Here is a 23,315-nt window from a genome sequence, read left to right on the forward strand (position 1 = left end):
ATAACATTACTTCTGGTCTGTCTGTCTGCATAGTCAGTATTTCTTGAAGATTTAAAATTTTTTCAGTACCGTCGTATTCTAAAGTCAGTTCCATTTCTCCTCTGTCTTGGTCTAGTCATGCATCTATAGTTTTTCTGTCTGGACAGTCTCTTGATATGTGCCCTTCTTTTCCACAACACCAACATTCCATTCTGTTCTGTCTGAATCCTACTCTGTCCTTTCCTCTAAAACCCCCTCTCTGAATTCCTCTCCCTCTGTTGCTTTGATAAAACACTTCCTCATTACTGTCTATATGGAAAGCATCAATTCTTCCCCCTTTCAACTTTCTTTTTTCCTTTATAACTTTTTCAGCATGGAGAGCATGGTTTACGTACTCTTCCATGGTTCCTGTAGACAAACCAATGTAATGTCTGTCTACCCACGTGCGAATTTCTTCTCTGCTCCCTGCATGGAGTGCATTTTTTAGTTGTTGTCTGAAAGGTCCTTGATCATCGTTATTGTCCAATAATCCACTATGTGTTTTGAATGTTATAGTCATTCTTGTTCTATATATTTCAAAAGTTTCATCTTCTCCTTGTTTTACTCTGTCTATTTCAGTGTAATTTGCTCTTTTTCTAAATTTCAGTGTAGCTCTGTGCGCCATTTGACCTGTTCGAGTAGTCAATTCGTGACTGTCATGTGCTAAGATCTGATTATTATCACCCACTGTTGGGCTCCAGTTTCCTCTTACATAATGCCAGTCTGAGCCCAGCGCTTGCATCCAAACTTGCTGGACTTCATATCCATTTAAGTGATATGATCGTCTTAAATTTTCCATTTCTTCAACAAATTTCGTCACATCCTCTTTGTGAGGAGTGACTCCTTCTATGACCTTTTTCACATCTCCTAGTGTCCAAGTATGGTACACTAGGATGTTTTGGCTCTGTCCTTCATCTATGTTTGGATTTGCAACTTCAATCATGGGGTATTGTTCCACCATGGAGTATTGTTCTGCTTCTTCTGGTTTAACAGATGAGAGGACCGTTTAACAGATGAGAGGACAGTCTTTAGACTGAACAGTCCTCCCATTTTGCTCGACCAATTTGGCATTCCAGCAGTGGTGGATCTGGTCTGTCTCAGTGGTGTTTTTGCCTGTTCCTCATATAACGGAGGTCGTTCAGCGAAGTCTGGATACAGACATGCTGTTTGATTCTGTCTCCTATGGTTTGCCACAGGTCCAGTTTCATCGTCTTCTTGACGGTGTACTATCATTTGTTCACTTTTACGTTCTTCTTCATTTTTTATTTTCTCTGACTCGTTTTTAGATTGTTCTCGTACTTTTCGTTCTCCTTGTTCTCTTTTCCCGGCTACTTCTATCCAATATTGAACATCTTCGATACCTTCTTTAGTCAATTTTTTTTGGTTGTTTTTATTTTTCGTTTTTATTGAGTCTTTTAACGCTGTGAGGTTTTGAGTATTTAACCTTCCGCTGTAGTTATGTTTTTTTACCCATTTATCAAGGTGTTTTATTTTGTCAGGATTCTTTGTTTCAATTATTTTCCAATCTTTACACTGCAGTGTATCCCTGAGTTTTATTTTACTACTTCCTTTCCCCATTTTAAAGAATTTGGTCCAGTTTGTCAACACCTAGGATGTTCTAAAAACTGGTTTCTTATCAGTGGGACAGCAACTCAAATTTGCTGTTGTGGTAATTCTCACTTCAACCTTTTCAGGTGGAGAATTCTTGCCTTCGCATCCACAAAAGTCTGCTGTTTACAACCCCGCTGTTTTGGTATGGAATGAAAAACAGTGGTTTTCCATTTCCCGTTTACACTCATTCAAACAGTTTTCATTCACACTGGCTCGTTAGAGGACTCCGCCATCCTATACGGAATTTAACTACGTCTGTCAACAGCTCGTTAGAGGACTCCGCCGTCCTATACGGAATTTAACTACGACACCACGAAACTTTCCTAGTTTCTTTTCTGACCTGCCATTGACTAGTATTCACAGGGGTTTTCCCAGGTTTCGCAAACCTTTTCCTTATTCATTCATACCTTTTTTAAATGAAAACTCAACTCACCCCCGTCTGTCTTCTCAGAGTACCGTCAACCTTTGGATTCCAGCTGGCGGGCCGATTTCAGTCCCGGAAAGGGTTTTTTGGACGCACTTTAAATGGAGTCTGCCATGGCCATGGTCTTTATACTGCAATCCACCCGCCCGCTGTATTCGTCGGGTATGTTGGCATCCGGCTCGAAGGACCATTTAAATGTCAGGTTCAAGACACCTAAAACACTTGTAAAAAAACAAGACAGACACCGAGGTAGTTCAGTTTTCAGACTTGCAAGGAGAAACGGACGAGAGTGTGTTTAGTTACAGTCAGGAATATATGGTGAGGAACCCTTTTTCAGATTCAGAGAATGAGGACTCAGCATCAGCAATAGAAGCCCAAGAACTGCTGAGTATTTTCAAGGACAATATGGAGCAGAATGGAGGTACAGACTTGGGGAGGGGGGTCAATTGAACTATTACTATACTATATTAAACCGTACTCTCATTTATTGTATTGTACAGTGTGTCAGGTTCAAGACACCTAAAACAAAAAAACAAGACAGACACCGAGGTAGTTCAGTTTTCAGACTTGCAAGGAGAAACGGACGAGAGTGTGTTTAGTTACAGTCTCTATACCGCTCTGAATTCACTCTGTCCGTCCCCTCTCTTTTTATTTCCTTTGGGCAGATCCTACTTACACAGCTGTTATTGCTATTAAGTTGGGGGAGCACATCGCATCATCGTAAACAATCACATATATGACTCTCTGTGGAGATGTGTTCTTCCTCAAGGTTATTGCTCCAACCTTTGACCTCTGACCGCAAAATGCTCCAGCCGCCATCTTTGGAATGAGGGCACACATGTTTGTTGTAACTCATGTGTTCAGCACATAACACTCTTTGTTTGTGGTCCAGATAGCAGAAGAGTTATCGCCTATTTATCAAGAAGGAGTAAACTCCTCAGCTCAAGTATGTCCTTGCACCAGCAAACACATGTCCTATCCTGTAAGAAAAAACTAAACACACAGTAATAAAACATTTCTCTAACCAGAAGTAAGCAGAAAGGCACAACACATGATAACTTATTTACATTTTTCCATCACAGTGGAATTTCAAAATTCAAATCTGTTCCATGAAATTGGTTGACTTTTAATTTCAAAACAATTTCATGTCATCCAAGTGTAAAGTGGGTGGCTGTGGTTCAATGGGCGGCTGTGGTTAAGTAGGTCGAGCGGGTCGTCCGATGACCGAAGGGGCTGGTTCGAATCCCGACTCTGACTGTCCGCATGTCGAAGTGTCCTAATTTGCTTCCAGTGGGTCTGGTCGCGCCTTGCATGGCAGCAGCCTCCCATTGTTGTATAAGAATACATAGCACCCAATCTATTTAGAATTATGATACATGTACCCATTATATGTCACACTTAACTTTTGTGTCATGGAATGTCAATGGCTTTCGATCGCAGGCAAAGAGAATTAAGATTATAGATTATATCACTAAATTGAAATCAGACCTCCTCCTATTACAAGGAACGCACCTTATTGAGTCAAAATAAATTTCACTCAGGCTATCTCGGCCTGTTCAGATTACTCACCCTTTTTGGAGTCCTTGGAAGGGGTGCTGGAGAGTGCTCCCGTTGGGGACTCCATCATTCTGCTGGGGGACTTCAATGCTCATGTGGGCAATGACGGTGAGACCTGAAATCTTGCAAAAGAGGTGATAATAATGGGTGACCTAAATGTTAATTGGGAAGTTAAAGTTAGGAAAAAATTGAAAAGGGTTATGGATGATATGGATATGACTCAGGTAATTAATGGCCCTACGAGAATTACAAACTTCACTCGAACTCAGATTGATCTAGCTTTTACTAATAGGCCAGAAAGGATCTTGAAGCCATACAATATGCTCACAGGATTGTCTGATCACAATCTTATAATGGTCACAAGAAAATTAAATAAAAAGCGCTTCAAACCCTTGGCCACCACTGAATCCAATAGGAAACCAAAACATGAACAACAAAATTTCCAAGATTGTATCCAAGAAGCTGGTAAAAATTTAGATGAGGATTGTTCTAAATTTGCCAACAAAATACAAGAAATTATTATACAATTTACACAGATAATTAAACTAAAAGCTAGAAAGAATGGCCTTCCTTGGTTAAACACATTTATTCTGAAAATGATGAAGTGCAAACTGTAGGCCGGTCCCAAGCCCGGATAAATGCAGAGGGTTGCGTCAGGAAGGGCATCCGGCTTAAAACCTTGCCAAACAAATATGAGCGTTCATCCAAAGAATTCCATACCGGATCGGTCGTGGCCCGGGTTAACAACGTCCGCCACCGGCGCCGTCAACCTGCGGGGCGCCGTTGGAAATTCAGCTACTGTGGGTCGAAGTCAAAGAAGAAGAGGAGGTGGAAAGCGGGTTCTTCGGCAGAAAGAGAAGAGGAAAACACAGAGCCTAGAACTGAATGTGGGGACTTTGAATGTTGGGACTATGACAGGAAAATCTCGGGAGTTGGTTGACATGATGATGAGGAGAAAGGTTGATATATTGTGTGTCCAGGAGACCAGGTGGAAAGGCAGTAAGGCTAGAAGTTTAGGGGCAGGGTTTAAATTATTTTACCATGGTGTCGATGGGAAGAGAAATGGAGTCGGGGTTATTTTAAAAGAAGAGTTGGCTAAGAATGTCTTGGAGGTGAAAAGAGTATCAGATCGAGTGATGAGGCTGAAATTTGTAATTGAGGGTGTTATGTGTAATGTGATTAGTGGCTATGCCCCACAGGTAGGATGTGACCTAGAGGTGAAAGAGAAATTCTGGAAGGAGCTAGATGATGTAGTTCTTAGCATCCCAGTCAGAGAGAGAGTCGTAATTGGTGCAGATTGTAATGGACATGTTGGTGAAGGTAATAGGGGTGATGAAGAAGTGATGGGTAAATACGGCATCCAGGAAAGGAACTTGGAGGGACAGATGGTGGTAGACTTTGCAACAAGGATGCAAATGGCTGTAGTGAACACTTTTTTCCAGAAGAGGCACGAACATAGGGTGACCTATAAGAGCGGAGGTAGAAGCACACAGGTGGATTACATCTTGTGCAGACGATGTAATCTGAAAGAGGTTACCAACTGTAAGGTAGTGGTAGGGGAGAGTGTGGCTAGACAGCATAGGATGGTGGTGTGTAAGATGACTCTGGTGGTGGGGAGGAAAATTAGGAAGACAAAGGCAGAGAAGAGAACCATGTGGTGGAAGCTGAGACAGGACGAGTGTTGTGCAGCTTTTCGGGAAGAGGTGATACAGGCTCTCGGTGGACGGCAGGAGCTTCCAGAAGACTGGACCACTGCAGCCAAGGTGATCAGAGAAGCAGGCAGGAGAGTACTTGGTGTATCTTCTGGCAGGAAAGGAGAGAAGGAGACTTGGTGGTGGAACCTCACAGTACAGGAAATCATACAAGGAAAGAGGTTAGCTAAGAAGAAGTGGGACACTGAGAGGACCGAGGAGAGGCGAAAGGAATACATTGAGATGCGACACAGGGCAAAGGTAGAGGTGGCAAAGGCAAAACAAGAGGCATATGATGACATGTATGGCAGGTTGGACACTAAAGAAGGAGAAAAGGATCTATACAGGCTGGCCAGACAGAGGGACAGAGATGGGAAGGATGTGCAGCAGGTTAGGGTGATTAAGGATAGAGATGGAAATATGTTGACTGGTGCCAGCAGTGTGCTTGCTAGATGGAAAGAATACTTCGAGGAGTTGATGAATGAGGAAAATGATAGAGAAGGGAGAGTAGAAGAGGTAAGTGTGGTGGACCAGGAAGTGGCAATGATTAGTAAGGGGGAAGTTAGAAAGGCATTAAAGAGGATGAAAAATGGAAAGGCAGTTGGTCCTGATGACATTCCTGTGGAGGTATGGAAGCATCTAGGAGAGGTGGCTGTGAAGTTTTTGACCAGCTTGTTCAATAGAATTCTAGTGCGTGAGAAGATGCCTGAGGAATGGAGGAAAAGTGTACTGGTGCCCATTTTTAAGAACAAAGGTGATGTGCAGAGCTGTGGCAACTATAGAGGAATAAAGTTGATGAGCCACACAATGAAGTTATGGGAAAGAGTAGTGGAGGATAGACTCAGGACAGAAGTGAGTATTTGCGAGCAACAGTATGGTTTCATGCCTAGAAAGAGTACCACAGATGCATTATTTGCCTTGAGGATGTTGATGGAAAAGTACAGAGAAGGTCAGAAGGAGCTACATTGTGTCTTTGTAGATCTAGAGAAAGCCTATGACAGAGTACCCAGAGAAGAACTGTGGTACTGCATGCGGAAGTCTGGAGTGGCAGAGAAGTATGTTAGAATAATACAGGACATGTACGAGGGCAGCAGAACAGCGGTGAGGTGTGCTGTAGGTGTGACAGAAGAATTTAAGGTGGACGTGGGACTGCATCAGGGATCAGCCCTGAGCCCCTTCCTTTTTGCAGTGGTGATGGATAGGCTGACAGATGAGGTTAGACTGGAATCCCCGTGGACCATGATGTTTGCAGATGACATTGTGATCTGCAGTGAAAGCAGGGAGCAGCTGGAGGAACAGTTAGAGAGATGGAGGCATGCACTGGAAAGAAGAGGAATGAAGATTAGCCGAAGTAAAACAGAATATATGTGCATGAATGAGAGGGCTGGTGGGGGAAGAATGAGGCTACAGGGAGAAGCGATAGCAAGGGTGGAGGACTTTAAATACTTGGGGTCAACCGTCCAGAGCAATGGTGAGTGTGGTCAGGAAGTGAAGAAACGGGTCAAAGCAGGTTGGAACGGGTGGAGGAAGGTGTCAGGTGTGTTATGTGACAGAAGAGTCTCTGCTAGGATGAAGGGCAAAGTTTATAAAACAGTAGTGAGGCCAGCCATGATGTACGGATTAGAGACAGTGGCACTGAAGAGACAACAGGAAGCAGAGCTGGAGGTGGCGGAAATGAAGATGTTGAGGTTCGCTCTTGGAGTGACCAGGTTGGATAAAATTAGAAATGAGCTCATCAGAGGGACAGCCAAGGTTCGATGTTTTGGAGACAAAGTTAGAGAGCGCAGACTTCAATGGTTTGGACACGTCCAGAGGAGAAATAGTGAGTATATTGGAAGAAGGATGATGAGGATGGAGCTGCCAGGCAAGAGAGCTCGAGGAAGACCAAAGAGAAAGTTGATGGATGTCGTGAGGGAAGACATGATGGCAGTTGGTGTTCGAGAGGAGGATGCAGGAGATAGGCTTACATGGAAAAGGATGACGCGCTGTGGCGACCCCTAACGGGACAAGCCGAAAGGAAAAGAAGAAGATTCTGAAAATGATGAAAGAACGTGATCATTCCTTGAAGTTGTCTTTCAAATCAGGATACAATAGACACCACTTTATTTCACTGAGAAATAGGGAAGTGAAAGAAATAAGAAAATCTAAAGCTGACTTTTTCATTACTGCTTTGGATAGTGCGAAGGGAAATTAAAAAATAACCTGGAATTATATTTAAAAACTATTGGGTGATACACAAAATAACAAAACAAAACTAATGCAAATTAAATTAAATGGAAACATCCTGACGGAATCTCACGTGATAGCTGATGCTTTTAACAACTACTTCATTGAATCTGTGTCAGAAATCTCTTCTAAGTTTGCAGTAAAACAAAGGAAGGAATACCCTGCATTGTCTGCAACGCAGTTCTTTACTATTACAAATATTACTGAGACCAAAGTTATCGATTTAATTCATTCACTCAAACCATCTAAGGCAAAGGATGTTTTTGGAATGGACACGAACATGGTCAAAGATCTAGGTTCAACTCTTCCTACTCCGATTGCCTCAATCATTAATCTTTCAATTTCATCTGGTCACTTTCCAAAGGCCTGGAAATCTGCTATTGTTACCCCTGTCTTTAAATCCAGTGACTCAACTTGTCTGAATAACTAGCGACCTATAAGCATTCTTCCGGCCATTTCCAAAGTTGCAGAAAAATGGGTGTCAGAGCAGATTGTCCATTATTTAAACAGCAGCTCCCCCTCTCTCCATGCCATGCAGTTTGGTTTCAGATCCAAGCATTCCACTGAAATGGCTACATGCCTCTTCATTGAGAAAATAAAATATTCTCTCGACAAGGGTGTAGTTGTAGGGGCGGTGTTCTTGGACCTCAGGAAAGCTTTCGATACAGTAAATCACTCTGTTCTCCTTACCAAGCTCTCAAAATTTAACTTCTCTCGCAAAGCTGTGAGCTGGATTGAATCATATCTGCATGACCGAACACAATCTGTATCAGTTAACAACTGCAGATCAGAGTCTCTTAGGCTAACCTCTGGAGTCCCTCAGGGATCAATATTAGGCCCCCTTTTATTTAGTCTTTGTATCAACGATTTGCCCACTGTTTGTTCTGAAGCAGAGTGTGTAATGTATGCAGACGCCACGGTTTTCTTTGTTCATGGTCGCTCCAAAGATACTGTTGCTGCTAAACTCACTAATACAATGTCCTGTGTCACAACTTGGTTGCAGGAGTGCTGTCTACAGCTAAACGTTTCTAAAACTGTAGGCATGTATTTCACTAAAACAAATAGAGTATCACCTGACCCGACATACCATTAATGGAGAAAAAATGCAAATTGTCAGCCAATACAAATATCTTGGGTTAATAATAGATTCACAGCTTTCCTTTAAAGCCCATATTGACAAATTGTGTAAAAATATCAAATTAAACCTCGCAAATGTTCGTGCAATTCGAAATTAAATGTCAACTGAAGCCGCAAAAATTTACTTACATTCAATGATTCTTAGTCACTTTAACTATTGAATAACCAGTTGGTCCCAGGCTGGTCAGAATGCAAAAAAAACATTGGAAGTTTTGTACAAACAAGTAATTAAAGTGATGGATAAAAAACCAAGGCACTATCATCACTGTGCAATTTTTAAAAAATACAGTCTTTTAAACTGGGACAGTCTTCACATATTTGCAGATTTAAATTTGATTTATAAAGTACTGCATGATTTGGCTCCAGCTCCTCTGGCTGAGTTCATCAGGCAAAGAAACAGCTCTGAGCGTTTCACTCGAGGCTCTGTCAGAGGTGACTGTCTCATTCCTCTGCGCAGGAGCACTTTCAGTAAGTCAGCTTGGTCAGTGAGGAGCGCTGGTGAGTGAAACTCAGTACCTGAGGAGGTTAAACTGCTTACAACATACAAGGCCTTCACAAAAAAACTGAAAATGTGGCTTGTTAACACCTACAGCTGCCAACACTAAAAGACAAGTATGTTATGATGTTTTTTTTTTTGTTATGATCAAATGATTTGTGGTTTTATTCTCAATTCTCAATATAATACAGGACACCTAATCAAAGACTTACTATACTAATAGTAAGTCTTTGATTAGGTGTCCTGTATTATATTGTCTTGAAGATGTATTTTACTACTTTTTTTACATCATGGCCAGGGGACTACAGATGAAAACTAGCCTTCTGGCTAATTCTGGCTTTTTTAACCATGTGTATTTCATGTGTTTTATGAAATTGCCCTTTCAAATAAACTGATTAATAATAATAAACACCATGTTCAAGCATAAAGGTGTCCACATGTGCACTTGGAACCAGGACACCCTAGGTCGCCGTTCGATGATCGACTTTGTGGTTGTGTCACCGGACTTGCGGGTGCATGTTTTGGACACTCGGTTGAAAAGAGGGGCGGAGCTGTCAACTGATCACCACCGAGTGGTGAGTTGGCTCCGATGGTGGAATAAGATGCCGGTCCAAGCTGGCACGCCCAAATGTATTGTGAGTGTCTGCTGGGAACATCTGTCAGAATCTCCTGTCAGAAGGAGTTTTAACTCCCACTTCTGACAGAACTTCGCCCATGTCTCGGGGAAAGCGGGGGACATTGAGTCCGAGTGGACCATGTTCCGCGCCTCTATTGCAGAGGCGGCCAACCAGAGCTGTGGCCGTAAAGTAGTCGGTGCCTGTCGTGGCGGCAATCCCCGAACCCGTTGGTGGACACCAGGGATGCTGTCAAGCTGAAGAAGGAGTCCTATCAGGCCTTTTTGGCCTGTGGGACAGCTGATGGGTACAGACTGGCCAAGCGGAATGCAACTTTGGTGGTCGCTGAGGCAAAAACTCGGGCGTGGGAGGAGTTTGGTGAGCCCACGGAGAACGACTTCCGGACGGCTTCGAGGAAATTCTGGTCCACCATCCGGCGTCTCAGGAGGGAGAAGCAGTGCACCATCAACACTGTGTGTAGTGGCGTTGGGGCGCTACTGACCTCGACTCGGGACGTTGTGAGTCGGTGGGGAAAATACTTCGAAGACCTCCTCAATTCACCGACACGCCTTCCCATGAGGAAGCAGAGTCTGGGATCTCTGAGGCGGACTCTCCTATCTTTGGGGTTGAGGTCACCGAGGTGGTTAAAATGCTCCTTGGTGGCAAGGCCCCGTGGTCGGATGAGATTCGCCCGGAGTTCCTGAAGGTTCTGGATGTTGTATGGCTGTCCTGCTTGACACACCTCTGTAACATCGCGTGGACGTCGGGGTCAGTGCCTCTGGATTGGCAGACTGGGGTGGTGGTCCCCCTTTTTAAGAAGGGGGACCAGAGGGTGTGTTCCAACTACAGGGGGATCACGCTCAGCCTCCCTGGTAAAGTCTATTCAGGGCTGCTGGAGAGGAGGGTCCGTCGTGTTTTGTGGATTTGGAGAAGGCATTCGACCGTGTCCCTCGTGGAGTCCTGTGGGGAGTGCTTCGGGAGTATGTGGTATCGAACCCCGTGATACGGGCTGTTCTGTCCCTGTACGACCGGTGTCAGAGTTTGGTCCGCATTGCAGGCAGTAAGTTGGACTTGTTTCCGGTGAGGGTAGGACTCCGCCAAGGCTGCCCTTTTGTCACCGATTCTGTTCATAACTTTTATGGACAGAATTTCTAGGCGCAGTCGAGGCATAGAGAGGGTCCAAGTTTGGTGGCCTCAGTATTGCATCTTTGCTTTTTGCAGATGGTGTGGTTCTGTTGGCTTCATCAGGCCGTGATCTCCAACTCTCACTGGAGCGGTTCGCAGCCGAATGTGAAGCGGCTGGGATGAGTATCAGCACCTCTAAATCTGGGTCCTCAGTCGGAAAAGGGTGGAGTGCCCTCTCCAGGTCGGGGATTAGATCCTTCCCCAGGTGGATGAGTTCAAATATCTTGGGTTCACGAGTGAGGGAAGAAAGGAACGAGAGATAGACAGGCGAATCAGAGCAGCGTGTGCAGTGATGCAGACTTTGTATCGGTCCGTTGATAGAACCCTCTATCACTGAGGCATTCCAGCACATTGCTCTGGCAAAAGGTTCACTCAAAGGCCTCATTCAAACACTATGCTAAATAACGCATACCGTGCTATCCCACATGCTGCTCTGGGCTTGTCGGATCACTGCTTAATTCACTTAATACCAAGATACAGGCGAAAACTTAAGCCTATGTTGAAAACAGTGAAGAAATGCACCAATGAAGCAAAGCTAGAACGTCAAAGCTGTTAAACTGCATAAACTGGAGTGTCTTTGAAACTTCAACTGGCAGTGTAGATGAATATACGGACACTGTTACATCCTATATCAGTTTCTGTGAAAAGGTGTGTCCTAACAAAGTAATTTCACACATTCAAAAACAAAGCCGTGGTTCACTGCCAAACTTAAACAACTTCGCCAGGCTATAGTGGACGCCTATCGAAGTAGGGATAGAGCGCTATATAATTGAGCAAGAAACCAGATGACTAAAAGAAATTAACATCACAAAGAGAAATTATGCAGTTAAACTAGAAAAACAGTTTACCGCTAACGACTCTAAATCAGTCTGGTGTGGATTACAATCGCTAACCAATTTCAAGCGACGATCCCCCCCAAACTGAGAACAATAAAGGACTAGCTAACTAATGGAACACCTTCAACTGCAGATTTGAAAAGTACACCAACCACCATCACACCTCTGACTCCCTCTCCTGCGTTGACCATCCACGAACAGGATGTGAGACGCATCTTCGAACAACAAAAGATCAATAACGCGGCAGGCCCAGACCTTATTTCCCCATCCTGCCTCAAATTCTGCGCGGACCAGCTTGCTCCAGTCTTCACAAAGATCTTCAATAGATCTGTAGAACTGTCCAAGGCACACTCCGGTTTCAAACGCTCCAACATCATCCCCGTCTCCAAGAAACCTGCAATCTCGGGTCTAAATGACGACAGGCCTGTCGCCCTGACACCTGTGGTCATGAAGTCCTTTGAACGCCGCGTGCTAAACCATCTCAAGAGTGTCGCAGGTCTCCTGCTGGACCCCTGCTGGACCCCTGCAGTTTGCCTCCTGAGCAAACAGGTCTGTGGATGATGGAGTCAACATGGGACTGCACTTCATCCTAGAACAGCTGGACGGCACGAGGACCTATGCGAGGATCCTGTTCATGGACTTCAGCTCTGGGTTTAACATCATCATCCCCAAACTCCTCTCTTCCAAGCTTCTCCAGCTCAGGGTCTCGCCTGCCATCTGCCAGTGGATTTACAGCTTCCTAATGGGCAGGAAACAGCAAGTGAGTATTGGGGACACCACCATCAACACGCACCACCAGAACCGGGGCGCCCCAAGGATGTGTCCTCTCTCTGCTCCTCTTCTCTCTCTTCATGAATGACTGCACCTCAACGGACCCGGCTGTCAAACTCCTGAAGTTTGCAGATGACAACACAGTCATCGATCTCATCAAAGACGATGAGGAGTATGCATATCGACAGGAAGTGGAGCGGCTGGAGCTGTGGTGCGGCCGACACAACCTGGAACTGAACACGCTCAAGACTGAAGAGATGATTGTGGACTTCAGGAAGCATCCTTCGCCACAGCTGCCCCTCATACTGTCCAACTGCCCTGTGTCAACCGTTGAGACCTTCAAATTCCTGGGAATTACAGTCTCTCAGGACCTGAATTGGGAGACCAACATCAACTCCATCCTAAAATAGGCCCAGCAGAGGATGTGCTTCCTGCAGCGTCTGAGGAAGCACGGCCTGCCACAGGAGCTGTTGAGGCAGTTCTCCACAGCAGTCATCGAATCAGTCCTGTGTTCATCCATCACAATCTGGTTTGGTTCTGCCACAAAAAAGGACAAACTCCGACTGCCACGGACAATAAAAACTGATGAAAAATGTCTGCCCGACCCTCCACATCCTGGTCACCACCTCTTCCAGCTTCTTCCCTTAGGTAGGCGCTATCGAACAATGCAAACTGGAACAAGCAGATATTCCAACAACGTCCTCCCTCTAGCCATTAACTTCTTAAACAGTTAATTTACAATTCCATTGTAACATGCTGCCAATTTTGCCTTGAGATTCATCTCCGTCGGGCCAATTATACATGTGCACTCACTGTAGTAGTCTCGCCACTCTGCACTACTTGTGTTGGATTTATCTTACCCAACATTATAATGAATAGACACAAAAGGAATGAAGACGCTGGTCTCTTTTTCTCATGAGGAGGGCGCATGGGAGATTGTTCAGGTTACAGCCTCTCAACACGCTCTAAACAATCTCCCCCGTCGCTCCTGCATTTATTTGAAAATAGGGAGGTTTCTAAGTTTACAAGACACAACACACTAAGGGGAGGGTTTCAAGGTGAAAACATGGCACCAACACCTGCCACGTCCCGGCCACGTCCTTCTCTCTGATGATTCCTGCTGAGTCATCTTCTTGAAGGCGAGACATCTTTCTTTCTAAAAATTGTCCATAATACTCATGCAAGCTAAGCAAATAAATGATAACTTCTACGATATATCTAACAACTTGCATATCTGTTGTTGACCAATACTGGCCACTCATGTGCTTGATAAGTATGTGCACCATTTGCACAATTGACATTGTTCCAGATTATCACTCTACTAGTTTCTTGAAACTGCATACATTTCTTGAGGTCTCTGCGCCATTTGCACTATGGTCACTGTATCAGATTATTGTTCTATTAGTCATTTCAAGCTGCTCTGCATTGCTCGAGGACTCAGCATCATTTGCACAATTGTCAAAAAACAAAAAAAGTATCCGCATTACCACATAACTGGTAACCTTTTATTGCTCAGTGTTTTTATGTCAAGTATTCCTTGTCAATTGAGATAGATAGCTCGATCGATCGATCTCATCATATGTATATCTCACCTATGAGAGACAAAATGAGAGAAAAAAAAAATCCAGAAAATCACGTCTGATTTTTTAAAGAATTTATTAGCAAATTATGCTCATGAGTATTTGGTCAATAACAAAAGTTCATCTCAATACTTTGTTATATACCATTTGTTGGCAATGACAGAGGTAAAACGTTTTCTGTAAGTCTTCACAAGGTTTTCACACATTGCTGCTGGTATTTTGGCCCATTCCTCCATGCAGATCTCCTCCAGAGCAGTGATCTTTGGGGGCTCTCGCTGGGCAACACAGACTTTTAACTCCCTCCAAAGATTTTCTATGGGGTTGAGATCTGGAGAATGGGTAGGCCACTCCAGAACCTTGAAATGCTTCTTACGAAGCCACTCCTTCATTGCTCGGTGTTTGGGATCATTGTCATGCTGAAATGCCCAGCCACTTTATACGTATATATACATATATATATATATATACATATATATATATATATATATATATATATATACATATATATATATATACACACACAACCCCAAATCCAATGAAGTTGGGACCTTGTGTTAAACAAATAAAAACAGAAAAGAACAATTTGCAAATCATGTTCATCCTATATTTAATTAAATACACTACAAAGACAAGATATTTAATGTTCAAACTGATAAACTTTATTGTTCTGAGCAAATAATCATTAATGTAGAATTTTATGACTGCAACACGTTCCAAAAAAGATGGGACAAGTGGCAAAAAAGACTGAGAAAGTTGGGAATGCTCATCAAACACCAGTTAGGAACATCCCTCAGGTGAACAGGCTAATTGGGAACAGGTGGGTGCCATAATTGGGTATAAATGGAGCTTCCCTGAATTGCTCAGTCATTCACAAGCAAAGATGGGGCGAGGTTCCCCTCTTTGTGAACAAATCGTGAGAAAATAGTCGAACAGTTTAGGGACAATGTTCCTCAACGTACCATTGCAAGGAATTTAGGGATTTCATAATCTACGGTCCATAATATCATAAAAAGGTTCAGAGAATCTGGAGAAGTCACTGCATGTAAGCGGCAAGGCCGAAAACCAACATTGAATGCCCGTGACCTTCGATCCTTCAGGCGGCACTGTATCAAAAACCGACATCAATGTGTGAAGAATATCACCACATGGGCTCGGGAACACTTCAGAAATCCAATGTTCAGTAAATACAGTTTGGCGCTACATCCATAAGTGCAACTTGAAACTCTACTATGCAAAGCAAAAGCCATTTATCAACAACACCCAGAAACGCCGCCAGTTTCTCTGGGCCCGAGCTTATCTTGGATGGACTGACACAAAGTGGAAAAGTATTCTGTGGTCCGATGAGTCCACATTTCAAATTGTTTTTGGAAATTGTGGATGTCGTGTCATCCGGGCCCGGCCCAAGAGGAAAAGAACCATCCGGACTGTTATGGACGCAAAGTTCAAAAGCCAGCATCTATGATGGTATGGGGGTGTGTTAGTGCCAATGGCATGGGTAACTTACACATCTACGAATGCACTATTAATGCTGAAAGGTACATCCAGGTTTTGGATAAACATATGCTGCCATCCAAGGAACGTCTTTTCATGGACGCCACTGCTGATTACAGCAAGACAATTCCAAACCACATTCTGCACGTTACAACAGCGTGGCTTCATAGTAAAAGAGTGCAGGTACTAACTAGACTGGTCTGCCTGCAGTCCAGACCTGTCACCCATTGAAAATGTGTGGTGCATTATGAAGCGTAAAATACAACAATGGAGACCCCGGACTGTTGAACAGCTGAAGCTTTACATCAAGCAAGAATGGGAAATAATTCCACCTACAAAGCTTCAACAATTAGTGTCCTCAGTGCCCAAACTTTTATTGAATCGTGTTAAAAGAAAAGGTGACGGGTATTTCAGGTAAACATGACCCTGTCCCAGCTGTTTTGGAACGTGTTGCAGCCATAAAATTCTAAGTTAATGATTATTTGCTAAAAACAATAAAGTTTATCAGTTTGAACATTAAATATCTTGTCTTTGTCGTGTATTCAATTAAATATAGGTTGAACATGATTTGCTTCTCATTGTCTTCTGTTTTTATTTATGTTTAATACAACATCCCAACTTCGTTTGAATTGGGGTTGTTCTTATACACACACACATAATATGATTTAATATGACGCTGGTCTACCCTTTGCAGATATAACACCAACTCTTGCATGCATGCATTTTAGGTTCATTGAGGACACTAAATTCCCCTTTATGTCAGTGTGAGTGTGATATTTACCTATGTGTCCTGTGTGTGACTTGTGACCAGTACAGACTGTACCCCACCTCGCATAGTAAGCTTTGACAGAATAGAAAGTATTAAGGATGTATTAAGTATTAGATGGCGCCTACCCGTGTGGACGCCTCGGTTACGTGCTCTCTCGTATTGTGGTCTGTTTTTGTGTTTTTCGTTCGTCTTTGGAGACATTACGCGACTCACTTACACAAGGGGAGACTTGCTAAACATCAAGGAGTCTACTCCAGACTTTCTTTCACCAACTTTTGCAAATCCACTCAGTTTTTTCCGAGTTACTCACCGGAGCAGTGACCGCGGTCTTTGGCATATGGAGACAGAGGTGACGCCACAGAGGGAAGCAAGCCGGCATCCAAGTGAAGCTCCGCAAGAGGATACAGATTTGCGTTTCTGTCGATCCACCTTGCGAATCTACGCTCCCTACCGAACAAAATGGACAAGCTTTATCTTCTGAAAAAGACCAGTAAAGACTTCAAACGTTCCGCCACCATGTGCTCGACGAAGACTTTGCTTTGTGAGGCTGTACCCGATGGCGCCGTCATGTTTTCTGGCTTCCATCGTCACCGGGCAGACCGTGACATGGAATCATCGGGGGAAACAAAAGGTGGCGGGATATGCTTCTATATCAACGAAAAATGGTGTACGGACGTCACGGAGCTCAGCACACAATGCAGCCCGCATTTAGAGTCGCTGTTTTTTTAACTGTAAGCCATTGGACTCGCGCCTCGTGAGTTCACATCATTCATTCTCACCGGTGTCTACATTCCACCTCAACCTAACACGAACGCCACACTGCTGACGCTCGCTACACTGCTAACGCAAACGGAAAAAACACCCGGACTCACCTCTTATTATTCTCGGGGGAGATAAACTCAACCACAAACTCCCTAAATACAAGCAGCACATCGACTGTCCTACCAGGGAAAATAACATTTGACCACTGCTATACTACGCTAAATAACACATACCATGCCATTCCTCATGCAGCTTGGGCTCGGCTGATCACTGCTTAATTCACTTAATACCGACGTACAAGCAGGAACTTAAATGCGCGAAGCCTACAGTGAAAACAGTGAAAAAGTGGACCGATGAAGCAAAGATAGAACTTCAAAGCTGTTTAGACTGCACAGACTGGAGTGTCTTTGAAAATTCAGATGGCAGCCTGGCTGAATATACGGACATCCTATATTAGTTTCTGTGAAGATGTGTGTGTACCAACAAACTCATTTCGCACATTCAATAGCAACAAGCCATGGTTCACTGCCAAACTTAAGCAACGTCAAAGGTCCCCTGCTGGACCCCCTGCAGTTTGCCTACCGAGCAGACAGGTTTGCAGATGATGCAGTCAACATGGGTCTGCACTTCATCCTAGAACACCTCGACAGCGCGGGGACCTACACGAGGATCCTGTTCGTGGACTTCAGCTCTGCGTTCAACACCATCATCCCCAAACTCATCTCCTCCAAGCTTCTCCAGCTCAGCGTCTTGCCTGCCATCTGCCAGTGGATTTACAACTTTCTGACGGGCATAACACAGCAGGTGAGGCTCATCCACATGCAGCATCAGCACTGGGGCACCCCAAGGTTGTGTCCTCTCGCCACTGGTCTTCTCTCTCTACACGAACGACTGCATCTCAACGCACCCGGAGAGCAAGAGAGGACGGGCTGACTACTTGAACACCTTCTACTGCAGATTTTAAAAGGACAGTTTCACACCCCACACCCACCCAGCCGCACCTCTGACTTCTGTGCTGACCATTCATGAACAGGATGTGAGACACATCTTCAAACTACAAAAGAGCAACAAAGTGGCGGGCCCAGACCATATGTCCCCAAGTCTGCGTGGACAAGCTCGCTCCAGTTTTCACAGAGATCTTCAATAGATCTCTGGAATCTTGGCTCTGAATGACTATAGGCCTGTCGCCCTGGTCATGAAATCCTTTGAATGCATCATGCTGGACTACTTCAACAGCATCACAGGACCTCCCTGTAGTTGGCCAATAGAGCAAACAGGTCTGTGGATGATGCAGTCAACATGGGGCTGCACTTCATCCTAGAACACCTCGACAGCGCGGGGACCTACACGAGGATCCTGTTCGTGGACTTCAGCTCTGCGTTCAACACCATCATCCCCAAACTCATCTCCTCCAAGCTTCTCCAGCTCAGCGTCTTGCCTGCCATCTGCCAGTGGATTTACAGCTTTCTGACGGGCATAACACAGCAGGTGAGGCTCATCCACATGCAGCATCAGCACTGGGGCACCCCAAGGTTGTGTCCTCTCGCCACTGCTCTTCTCTCTACACGAACGACTGCATCTCAACGCACCCGGCTGTCAAACTCCTGAAGTTTGCATGACACCACTGTCAACGGCCTCATCAAAGACGGTGATGAGTTTGCATATCGACAGGAAGTGGAGCGGCTGGAGCTGTGGTACAGCCGACACAACCTGGAGCGGAACACGCTCAAGACTGTAGAGATGATCGTGGACTTCAGGAGGCATACTTCACCACAGCTGCCCCTCATGCTCTCCAACTGCCTTATGTCAACCGTCGAGACCTTCAAGTTCCTGGGAATTACACTCTCTCAGGACCTGAAGTCAACATCAACTCCATCCTCAAAAAGGCCCAGCACAGGATGTACTTTCTGCGGCTTCTGAGGGAGCACGGCCTGCCACAGGAGCGGTTGAGGCAACGGACAATCAAAACTGCTGAAATATTGTCGGTACCCCCGACCCACCCTTGAGGACTTGCACGCTGACAGAACTAAGACAAGAGATTACAAAATCCTCTTGGACCCTCGACATCCTGGTCTCTAGCTCTTCCTGCTCCTTCCCTCAGGTAGGCGGTACCGAACATCCATCGATCTATTTTCCAATCCGCTTATCCTCACAAGGGTCGCGGGCGTGCGGAAGCCTATCCCAGCTATCTTCGGGCAGGAGACGGGGTACACCCGGAACTGGTTGCCAGCCAATCGCAGGGCACACAGAAACAAACAACCATTCGCACTCACAATCACACCTATGGGCAATTTAGAGACTTCAATCAACCTACCATGCATGTTTTTGGGATGTGGGAGGAAACCGGAGTACCCGGAGAAAACCCACGCAGGCACGGGGAGAACATGCAAACTCCACACAGGCGGCGCCGGGGATTGAACCCCAGTCCTCAGAACTGTGAGGCAGAGACTCTAACCAGTTGTGCACCGTGCCGCTCGCTACCGAACAATGCAAACTAAAACTAGCAGACATTCCAACAGCTTCTTCCCTCTTGCCATCAACTTCTTAAACAGTTAACTTCCAATTCCATTGCAACATGCCGCCAATTCTTTGTCTTGAGTTTGTTGTCACATTTCTGTCGGGCCAAGTATACATTACTCGTGCACTCACTGCGGTAGTCTCGCCACCCTGCACTATTTGCATATCTGTTGTTGACCAATACTGGTCACTCATGCCAGAGTAGCATCTGCACCACTTGCACACTGACTGAGGAGTATCTGCAACATTTGCACAATCGACATTGTCCCAGATTATCGCAATACAAGTCATTTTAAACTGCATACATTTCTTGAAGTCTCCGTGCCCTTTGCACAATGGTCGTTGCACCAGACTATTGCTATATTAGTCATTCAAACCGCTCTAATTGCTAGAAGACTATGCATTATTTTGCACAATTGTGGAAGAAAAAAAAAATGTATCGGCCTTACCAGATTACTTGGAACCTTTTATTGCTCAGTGGTTCTCTCAATGTCTTTATGTCTCAAAAGTATTCTCTGTCAATTGACTGTCTGTTGTCGTATTTGAGTGGCTCCAACTACCGGAGACAAATTCCTCATGTGTTTCTTGGACATACTTGGCAAAATAAAGATGATGCTGGTTCTAATATATGGATGGATGGATGGATGGATGGACGGATGGATGTCGGTACCCCCATACCCACCCTTGAGGACTTGCACGCTGCCAGAACTAAGATAAGAGCGTGCAAAATCCTCTGCGACCCTCCACATCCCGGTCACCAGCTCTTCCAGCTCCTTCCCTTAGGTAGTCACTACCGATCAATGCAAACTCGAACTATCAGACATTCCAACAGCTTCTTCTCTCCTGCGATCAACTTCTTAAACACCGAACCTACAATTCTATTGCAACATGCTGGCAATTTTTTTGACTTTGAGTTTGTTGTCACATTTCTGTGGGGCCAACTGTATATTACTCGTGCACTCATTGTCGTAGTCTCGCCACGCTGCACTATTTGCATATCTGTTGTTGACCAATACTGGCCACTCATGCCAGAGTAGCATCTGCTCCATTTGCACACTGATTGAGGAGTATCTGCAACATTTGCACAATCAACATTGTCCCAGATGATCGCGCTACTCGTCACTTTAAACCGCATACACTCCTTGAAGTCTCGGCGCCCTTTGCACAATGGTCATTGCACCGGACTATTGCAATATTAGTCATTCGAACTGCTCTAAGTGCTAGAGGACTCTGCATCTTTTGCACAATTGTCAAAAAAAAAAAAGAAAAATGTACCGGCATTACCAGATAATTATTAACCCTTTATTGCTCAGTGACTGTTTTTTTTTTGGTCAATGTCTTTATGTCTCAAAAGTGTTCTCTGTCAATTGACTGTCTGTTGTCGTACTGGAGCGGCTCCAACTACCGGAGACAAATTCCTTGTGTGTTTTTTGGACATACTTGGCAAATAAAGATGATTCTGATTCTGGATGGATGGATGGATGGATGGATGGACGGACGGAATTAAAGATGACCTCTGCCTTTACTGGGACCCTTCTGCGGTGGCAATACATAGAAAAAGTGAAGTAACTCATTTCGATGCACAGTAAGCTGAAGTTTTACGAATCGCACGTGATGTGATTTGATGTGTCTCATCATCAGGTGCGTCGTGATGGTATAAACTTCCAAGTTTGAGGCATATTTTTTCTTTCATGGATTTTTAATTATATTGAATTATTTTAATAAATTAATTCCCGGGTCAAACTGTTGTCATAATAAATCCATATACAGGCAATGTTATTGGTGTGATTATCAAGCACACATTGTGCTACTGCCAATGAACACTGAAAAAAAAATCTGAACACTAGATATAATGATAGGCCAAACATTGCTTATGATCTGAACTCGGGGAACTGGATATGTGGTGCCTTTTCGCACGGCATTCAAATTCCCCAACCGCTAGAGTTTTGTCCAATGCTTCAGTGTGTCCCAAAAAATTGTTAGCTCGATTTTAACTTTAATTTTGTTATATGATCCCCAGTGTTTTACAGTGACATGTTTATTGTGTAAATCATATCTTTGCCATTAGGTTATTTGGATGACCAGATGTTGGTGAAGGTGATAATGGATAAAGTAATTTCTAACCCCTGCAAAAACCAAGGCTTTGTTCTGGATGGATTTCCAAAGACATATGAACAAGCAAAGGAGCTTTTCCACGGTAACAAAATCAAAGATGACTATTGCAGATTACACCATCCCCATAATTACACACACTGATGCACACGCACACACTTCCAAAAATATATTTCTAACTGTATTTCTTGTTTTTAGTTGATGAACATGAATCAGATGAGAGAACACCGATTTCCTTGTACAACAAGAAGATAATGCCAGGTTCGACCACCAAGAACCTTGCTGTGATGTAATTTGGTAGTCATTCATGTGGGAAAATACTGCTGCATATGGAGTATTTTCTGCACAACACAAACATAACAACAAAAATTCTATAAAGATATAGGGTTTGTTTTGACATGATTTTCTGTATCCCTTTGCTATGACTTTTTAGTAACTACATTAGGCTCAAATAGAAGTGCTGAGTTAACTTTTGATGCTACATCCACCATATTTATACACATAGTAAATCTATGCAGCCATTTAGTGTCTATTTTTTTGCAATATTTTGTGTGTTTCTTGCAGAGTTTGTTTTGCGCCTTGATGCATCAGATTCCTTCCTGAAAGATCGGGTGATTAACCTCCCTGAGAAGTTGGTGCAGGAACACAAATATGAGCAGGAGCACTTCCTGCAAATTTTAGCCAAATACAGAGAGAAAAACATGGAAGAAGAAAGTGTTGTCAATTACTTTGAAGAGTTGGACATCAATCCATTATTAATTGGTAATAGCCTTTCCCAAACCTTTTTAAGTCATGCACCCCCGTCAACACCATTTCCTTTGGCTTTTTGTAGTTATCTTGCCACTTCGTGGTTAGCTGCCATATGATTGCCACTTGTCATTAAAAAAAATAAAGGGTAAGCAATGCTTATAATAATATTACTTTAAGCTGAAGTAAACTGTATGCTATAACTCAGCATTTCCTGACAGTAAAGTTTGTATTTAAATGATATTTAGAAAACTCATCTAATCCTCATCTAATATCACTAATTTAATTTTTATTGATGGAGAGAATTGTCCAATTTGACACTATGCAGACTGGAGGTGTGGCCCGGGAGTGTGTCAATTATTTTCTCGTGAAAGCGCATTTATGCCAGAAGGAAGCTCTGGGAACAGTGGCGGACGCAGAGGCTTTCTGCGGCTATCCCTCATTTGCCCACAACTGGGTCTTCTAAGACAAGGAAACACAAGCAGAGCGAAGAGACTAGAAACCCTAAACAGAGAGAATCTTTTGGGGAAAGAACAAAACTAGGATACAGTACACATTGAACCTAGTATTCTAGAGGTGACGTCAGCTCAGACTCCCTGAGGAATTTGATGGACATGAGCAACGAGGCTTCATTCCTGCTTGACGGGTAAGTCTATCACATACTTTTCTTTTTAATTGATTGTGCATTCCCCGAAAATATAACTTCAAATCAACAGCATTATTGTTATACAGCCACGGTCGTGTGCAGCACTCGACGACAGCACAAACTAG

The 23,315-nt window shown here is 44.0% G+C and overlaps 1 protein-coding gene across 1 annotated transcript; it reads left to right on the forward strand.

The window, feature by feature from the left end:
• The first annotated feature begins 2,210 nt into the window (after window positions 1-2,210).
• Window positions 2,211-23,315, forward strand: LOC133412489 (adenylate kinase 7-like). The gene is made up of 5 exons (XM_061695746.1): window positions 2,211-2,474; window positions 21,754-21,882; window positions 21,996-22,058; window positions 22,362-22,559; window positions 22,873-23,315. The coding sequence occupies exons 1-5, from the start codon at window positions 2,369-2,371 to the stop codon at window positions 23,085-23,087; spliced, it is 711 nt and encodes a 236-aa protein (XP_061551730.1). The 5' UTR covers window positions 2,211-2,368; the 3' UTR covers window positions 23,088-23,315.

This window comes from Phycodurus eques, chromosome 14 (genome assembly GCF_024500275.1).
Source record: "Phycodurus eques isolate BA_2022a chromosome 14, UOR_Pequ_1.1, whole genome shotgun sequence".
Taxonomy (NCBI): Eukaryota; Metazoa; Chordata; class Actinopteri; order Syngnathiformes; family Syngnathidae; genus Phycodurus; species Phycodurus eques.

Bases quoted from the DNA above. Each gene is read 5' to 3' on its own strand.
- LOC133412489 (XM_061695746.1), top strand. From the start codon at position 2,369: ATGGTGAGGAACCCTTTTTCAGATTCAGAGAATGAGGACTCAGCATCA. The intron at 21,883-21,995 runs GTAACAAAATCA...TCTTGTTTTTAG, and splicing joins AGCAAAGGAGCTTTTCCACG to TTGATGAACATGAATCAGAT. The intron at 22,560-22,872 runs GTAATAGCCTTT...GACACTATGCAG, and splicing joins CATCAATCCATTATTAATTG to ACTGGAGGTGTGGCCCGGGA.